At 47.9% G+C, this 7,704-nt stretch overlaps 2 protein-coding genes across 2 annotated transcripts; one reads left to right on the top strand and one right to left on the bottom strand.

Annotated features, from left to right (window-relative positions):
* Nucleotides 1–30: 30 nt before the first annotated feature.
* On the top strand, nt 31–585 carry EPUS_08624 (uncharacterized protein; the record flags this gene model as incomplete). The annotated part of the gene is made up of 1 exon (XM_007788803.1): nt 31–585. One exon carries the CDS (start codon nt 31–33, stop codon nt 583–585), a length of 555 nt encoding a protein of 184 aa, XP_007786993.1.
* A 1,892-nt stretch (nt 586–2,477) lies between these two features.
* On the bottom strand, nt 2,478–3,059 carry EPUS_08623 (uncharacterized protein; the record flags this gene model as incomplete). Its single annotated transcript, XM_007788802.1, has 2 exons — nt 2,478–2,650; nt 2,723–3,059. The coding sequence occupies 2 exons, from the start codon at nt 3,057–3,059 to the stop codon at nt 2,478–2,480; spliced, it is 510 nt and encodes a 169-aa protein (XP_007786992.1).
* Nucleotides 3,060–7,704: the final 4,645 nt, after the last annotated feature.

Here is a 7,704-nt window from a genome sequence, read left to right as displayed (position 1 = left end):
CGGCCACCAGGTCCCCGCCGCCGACGCCAAATGGAGCGCCAGGAGGCCATGGACAGCACCTTCGTGCTCTCCAACATGTGCCCCCAGGTTGGCGAGGGCTTCAACCGCGACTACTGGGCCCATTTCGAGGAGTTCTGTCGCGACCTCACCCGGCACTACCCCTCGGTGCGCATCGTCACCGGGCCGCTCTATCTTCCCAAGAGGGACCCCCGCGACGGGAAGTGGCGCGTCAGCTACGAGGTCATCGGCTCGCCGCCCAACGTGGCCGTGCCCACGCATTTCTACAAGGTCATCTACGGCGAGGAGTCGAGTGCGCACAGTCCGACGGCCAAGGTGGCGCTGGGGGCGTTTGTGTTGCCGAATGCCGAAATCCCAAACGAGAAGTCCCTGGCCGACTTTGAGGTCCCGGTCGAGGCCGTGGAGAGGGCAAGTGGCTTGACTTTTGCTGAGAAACTGCCAATCGAGAGGAGGAAACGGCTGTGTCAAGAGGTGAGGTGTGAGATCTTGGTTAGGGAGTTTGACAGGGAGAGGAGCTTGCAGCAGGGACAGCAGAGGGGAGGGACTTGGCCGAGACTGGCAAGGTAAAGATGTGTATAGGCTGTGTTTTGTAATGTTTAAGCATAGAGGACACGTATTATATATACAACATTGAGAGGCGCTCTTAGTTACTGTATCGACGGCGAGCGAGCAAGATGGAGATCTGGTTGTACACTATGAACACAATCTTATAAAGAATTCAACTCCCCGGTAACGAGCAGAACCAATCTTCATTTACCGCTGCATCAGATTCGATTGCCACCATACAATTTCATGCACCAGGCAAGGGCCCCGTGAATCTTGTAGATACCAACACATGGACCTATTGAATAGTATCCCCTCCGTGCCCGATGCCTCAATTAGCGCGTTTGGTGAAATTTAAGCTCAAATAAGGTCGCTCACAGGACATCGTCTAACCAGCATTCAATGAATATATTATCAGACAAATCATTTGACAAGTGAGTTAAAGCTTTGCTCTTGAAGACACTTATTCCCGAATATCTATCAAAGGCGTTCGAGCAAGCAAAAGTTGTAGCAACATCGAAATAAGGAGATCGACGACGCTAATTGAGGCATTCTACACCCCTGTTCGGGCACGGAGGGGATATACTATTCTACCTGCTCACCCTCCCATTTGCGTCCCTGACTCTGAACAAATTCCACATTTCCTGCACTTTCGTGCTTGTCGGCAAAGGGAAGCTTGTCCTTTAGTAGGAAGATATGCAGCTCGGTGGATCGTGCTGATTTCATTCTCCTGTAGGATTCGGTCAAGCATTTGGGCCAGCTCCACAGATGTGGCAGATGTGAATCCTCTTGGCTCGACCGCATGGAGTCTTTCGACAGGGAACTTGATTTGAAGCTCATTTGAAAGAAAAACCGCCAGCCTCGAAGGCATCGGTGTTTGTGTGTTTTCGGTCATCCAAAAGGCCTCCGCACCGTCTTGCCTTGAAAAAGTTTCTCAGTAGGCTTGACTGGGTTGTGGTAGATGTCATTTTGCATGCCAGCGTTCCGGAACAGCGGCCTTAAATCCCTCAATTTCTGCATCAAACCATGGCAAGGTCTCCGAACTTCTTCATGAAGCGGTGACACGCTGAACATTTGAATTGCTGACAATACTCTCGAGACAAGCCACCACGGAAAGCATCTTGGAGGAGCTAGTAAGTAATTATCACCAAGAATGGTGTGAAATATAGATCTCACAGGTTCGAGAAGCTTTTCGGCATTCTCTCCATTGATCGATAAAGTGATTTTGTCTCAACCACGCTGGCTATTGGTGATCTCACTCGTGAGAAGCCGCCATTTTGTGGAAGACCCCGAGATGTGCAGAACTAAAAAGGCGGTTGTCTATCAGATGTCGTTCATCAGGCTTTTAACACATCGAAGAGAAGGAATGTCGAATAATGCAGCAGATTGCGAAGGAAATGCATGATACTGTTCATTCAATTATCTATTACACTGGCATAAAATATCCATGAATATGACTAGATAAGGCTGGACGCAAAGGCACCTCATCTACCTTTGAATTAATCAAAGGATTGAATAGAATCTTATGCAAACTTACGTTGTATTAGCAGCTCGCTATACGGAGTAGTCAAATTTTAGATACAGTCGAGTTACAATACTGCGGCGGCCGACGAAAGACGGAGACAAATTTTGCAAGACTACAAGCAAATGAGATATATCATGTGCACCGGGTTGAGCTGGGTAAGAAGAGTAGCGACCCAAGATCAAGAAAAACCATTGATAGACATTCTGCAATCTATCTAGCTTGGCTATTCAGCCGAAGTCTCCAGCAGCCGTTTGATGCTGAGGTTTTTCAAGGGGGGTGATGCAATACTTTTAGACTTGTAATGAAGACCAGAGAACCCCCACCCGCCGTGCCAGCTTAGGAAGATTTGAGTACCCTCCCTCACTAGTATGATGCTAGCGGAATGACTCCTTTACGCCTTGCCAGACTTGGCAATGGTAATGGGAGTCTTGGGCTTGTCGTTGCTACCCTTGGGTGCATTCTCGATCTTCTGAACAACATCGTAACCGTCAATGACCTCGCCAAAGACGCAGTGCTTGCCGTCGAGCCAACTGGTGACTGCGGTGGTGATGAAGAACTGGGAGCCTGGGAAGAAGTGAGGCACATGTTAGCCCAGAAACACATCTTGATCATTCACTGCAGAAGAGAGAGTCTTACCATTGGTGTGAGGACCAGCATTAGCCATGCTCAACAGGCCGTGCTTGGTGTGCTTGATGGCGAAGTTCTCGTCCTCGAATTTCTCGCCGTAGATGGATTTACCGCCAGTGCCGTTACCTTTGGTGAAGTCTCCACCCTGGATCATGAATTGAGGGATGACGCGGTGGAAGCCAGAACCCTGATAGCCGAAGCCATGTTGGCCGGTGGCGAGCTCAAGGAAATTTCGGGTGGTCTTGGGGACTTGGTTGCCGTAGAGACCCATGACGATGCGGCCAAGAGGCTGTCCACCTTGCTCGATGTCGAAGTAGACCCTCTCGGTGATGGTTGTGTCTCCCATGGTGACGATGAGAACGAAATGAGTCGGACTTGGTTGAAAATGGGGATGGGCAGCTCAAGATTGATTGTATGAAGTTCCTGTGAGGTTGTAGATGAGGATAAGAAAAGATTAAGATCAAGACTAAGTCGTTTGCACTTAAGTTAAGAGTAGTGGGGTAGTTTCAGCGAGGCAGTGTAGGGGTCCAACTCAGGCACGAGGGGCAGCCGACCGGACAAACAGCGGTCCGGATGTCATAATTTCTTGGCAACGGTGCCAACTGCCACCAGTAAGAAGTTGTTGTTTACTGCTAACTGCTAAAAGGTTGATAGGCTTAACCCTACACCCGCCGATCTCAGAATGGTACATGGTGCATTACCAAACAACGAGTGTGGACCTCGTCAAATTTGTTATGTTCATGCCGAGAAGGTACAGTACTACCCGGTAAGGGGCATAAATATTTGTAGCACGACGCTAGTAGCACCTAGCTCGGATATAGCGCCACATCAATGTCTAGAAGCTTCTATAACGAGTACCCATATTGATTGGTCACACCAGTACCGTCTAACTGCTCAAGGCTAAAGTGTTACGTTTGGAATCTGTTTTGATGCAAATATACTAGTGCCGTACTACGAATACTTCACCCAGGTACGGTAGTAGTTTGGAGTGCTTCGTTGCCGCTGCTCACTGGGCTTGCTACAATCATGGACATTAGCTACTTGCTACCGACTGAAATTCCTTTGGCGTTAATGCTTCGCAATATTTTTGAATAAGGCCATTTCAGCCGATCACTTTTTGGCTTGGTTTGAGGTTGTCTGGCGAGAGTGCAGGGCTTTTCCATTGTCCATGGACCTTATGTTCATATGCTTTCCATCATGCTGAGAGATGCGGGACGGTGGCACTGTTCCTCCATATTCTGACTATCTGGCCTTGAACATGATGGTTCTCCCCCCTTCGTACTGTTTTGCTATGATCGATTGTCCCTTGCTTCCTACAGCTCTACTCTGAGCTGTGCTCGAGTATTGGCTCAAAATATCTGCACCACACACTCTGCTTTCAACCTGGGCTCTCTGGGGACGAACATGGCAAGCAGGACAGAGATTGAAGGCTGCGAAGTGTGATTTTGTGTTATAAAGGATGCCTTTCCTGTTTAGTATCCTTTCTCAACAAGCAGACATCATCTGGGCAACCCAGCCATATACTCTGGTCCATCTTTACGGATAATGTTGTGCACCTCGTAACAGCAGAGCATATCTTTGTCGCCCATTCTTACTGAAATAGAGGTGACGTCAGAAAATTCTTTCAGTTCTTCTGGGACCGACTGCACCTCCTTCTGGATCATTATAGAGGATGAACTAATTTTCAAAGGTCAAACAGGGCAGGTACCTGCTTTAGCCTGAGGTCGATGCAGTCTTTACCTTTCTGATCAACCGGCAGCTGGATGATGATTTGTTGATTTGTTGATCGGGTGGTGTAGTGTGTTGCAAGCACGCGCTATTCCAGGCCCAGAAGAATTTTCGAGAGATACTTTACGATATCATTCGCTGGATGATGCGGGTCGACGTCCAGGAAGGCTGGGCTGGTCATGAATTGCAGAATGTGGTTCCAGGAGTATGGCAGGTCCAGTATTGGACCATCATACATTTGGGCTGCCTCTTCCACTGTGATCACCACTAGTTAGTTAGCTTCGCTATTGGTCTTCTAATGAATTCGATAGTACAAAGCCCTTCTTTTCGGTATTGTAGACTTGTTGCAGAGCAGACTCGTTCCCGCTGTAGGTGCACCAACAAATCTCGGAGTATATACAATCAGTCATCAATCATGGAGAGACGTCGAGTGTTCCACTCAAGCGTTGACCAGCTATGGTACCAAGGTCGTCTTTCGTCTAGCAAATGTGACCTGTCTGGTGCCCTAAATACGCATCGAAATAAAAGTCCGGCAAAGCCCACAGGTAGCACTTTTCAAAGCTTTTTTCGAAGTTACCAAGATTTCAGTGAATAGACGTATTGAATTACTGAGAGCGTCTTCTTGCAGTGTTAGCTGCCCATTATTGCAACTATGGATCGGTTTTCTCTAGCGCAGCAACCACGCACTCCGAGACAACATCAACGAAACATAAAGTAATCCCTTTAGCACGCTCATTTTGAATAGATGTACCAGATTTGTTAGCGGGGAGTGGTGGGCAGAGGTTCAGCCACCTCAGGAGATCCAGATCAGTTTTGTCTGGGCAGGTCCGACGTCTCAGGCCAAACCCATGGCCAACTCCAAGGTCGCATGGTTAGGGAATTGCAGGATTGCACAAGGTGAGCTCTCGAGCCAAACTTTGCCATCTTCCGTCAGACTGAACTATAAATGCCAGCAAATCGTTTTCCGTTCTGTCCTCCAGGAAATCGTTGCTTCGAGCTTGATTCGACTTGTTAAGTAATAGTCGAGTTTGCCAACACTACACTCTGACCCTGATTCTCGCGAGCTCTTTCACCTCGGAGCTGGGCGATGTACCCATCTATCGGAATGAGGATCTACAAATGACGGCATCAGGCGACATGTCAACAATTGACAGCATTGAGGCGGGTTCGGGCAAAGGTCCTGGTAGGCAATGGATCTGTTAACCTGCTGTGCAGAGTACGTAGAGAAGCAAATTGATTGATAGCTAGGGGTGTAGAGAGCGTAGATCTAAGTACAATTGGCTGTACCATACAGCGAAATTAGAAGCGAGATTGCAATATAAATTAACCAATCAAAAGCAGGAGATACGCAGGCATGACGCATATGAAACGCGGCCAATAAGCCCTCTCAGAAGATCAACAGGATCTTTTCACCTCAAATGCCGTGTGAAAGTTGGCCCGCTAGTTAAACTTGCTGCAAGGAGCGCGGAAGCCTTCAAGGCATAGGATGTTTCTAATTTATGACGGCCGGATCAGTGGACTTGAATTGCGCAGGTGAGGACGAGAAACGAACATCACACCCGTTCCTTGTCAATAGGTCACTTAGTGGCATATTCTCAGTTGACTCCGAATCGACTGAGGGGATCATTTTACGGACCACCCCCCCCCCCACCACCAGAATTCCTGTTACTTACATGAAGACCTCACATGCTACTCGCAGAATGGGTTTACATCGGTTGGAGGCAGATTGAGGCCTGCCAATCTGAAGATTCAATGATGAATCCCGCATGTTGAGGACTCACACTGGGAACGCTGAAATTCTTACTTATTTCATGTCACGCGGCCTGTAAATATAGGCCTTGTTACTCCTGTTATTACCTTCGCAGTATACCCTTCCCTTGTCACTGTCAATTAGAGTACGAAGTGAATGATGATGGACAGTAAAGGGACACGAAAGTTAAGTGTTAATAGACGCTGCCTTTTCCGTTGCTTGTTCGGTTGGACTCTCTCCCACAATAGTATTATACACATGGAGTGCAAGATCCACGAACACTCAAGACACGCGGTTTTCATAGCACGTATGAGCCGGAACGTAGCAGATAGATTTATTGAGATATAGATTATATTGCCAGGATCTGCCCGCGTTGCCTTTAGATCTTCATCCATATATTCAGCTCTATGAGAGCACGTCGGAGGCTGGAGCTTAAGTTCTCCTATTCCCGGATTCCACCAAGTTTAGTCCGTTGGTGGGGTTGCGCTGTCAGTGTACCACGTTTGATCACAACCTATATTTTTAGGAGAGCTGTTGTTTTTGGGTAACGTGAAACTCTTGTTGTAAACCGGCAATGCCATTGTTGGAAGATCCCTCTCCCCAAATAAAAAGGAGATGCGCGTGAGATCCAGGGTCTCAATACGTGGAGCCTTGGAGCTGGAGGTTTTTCGGTTGAAAATATTTTGCGAAAACGACGTTGTTTTGTTGGTGCTCGTCTCTGACGTTTTAGACCAGCGGAAGAACCTGCGCCAAGATGCTTGACTACTAGTGCTGGAGAGTGCCTTAAACCTGGATGGCAAGGCTGGCATACTAGAAGAAAGATGTTTGAAGAACTTGGGTAGAGTGGGCACACAGCCCACTATAATACCGATCGCTATCTCTGCAAAACTATATCCTTGTCAGTATGATGAAAATATGACAGAGACCATCTTCCCTACGCCCAGAGTCCCTGTCTGTTGACATCTAACTGGTAAGTCGCATTGCCAGGGGTCGATATGATACTGTAAACGAGGCGTATAATGCTTGCAACACATGCAAATGATCCAAGCCCGAATACAGCAAGGAGGCGAAGTTTCCTTTTCGGAGCCATGTGCAGGCGCCAGATGAGTGGAAGCGGTAAGATGAGTATTAGAAGATCTGACAAAGCATTGATGCTACCAGAAAGGACTCCTGCCTGGTGCCTATCGCGGCAACGCCCAGGAAGAGCCGGGTTCCACTGCTTCTGCCGAGGTGTACACTTTCTAGCCTCAGTTTCTTGGGCCCCTTTTTGGGTGTTATTCAGAGAAGTGGGTATCCTTACTTACCTGGAAAATATAGAGGAACGTGATAATGGTATAGAATACCACGTTGGTCCAGATTAGAATGTGCACAGCATAATGAAAGACATTTCCGCGGCGCGACACGAACAACGTGATGTATTGCAGTAGAATAGAGATTTTGACGAAGACTATGATGGGATCGTATATTATTCTTTCGATCGTCGAGAGCTAAGCGAACACCATCGTCAGTAATG

This window comes from Endocarpon pusillum, assembly GCF_000464535.1.
Source record: "Endocarpon pusillum Z07020 unplaced genomic scaffold C722111, whole genome shotgun sequence".
NCBI classification, from domain to species: Eukaryota; Fungi; Ascomycota; class Eurotiomycetes; order Verrucariales; family Verrucariaceae; genus Endocarpon; species Endocarpon pusillum.
This window is presented reverse-complemented; position numbering and strand designations above follow the sequence as displayed.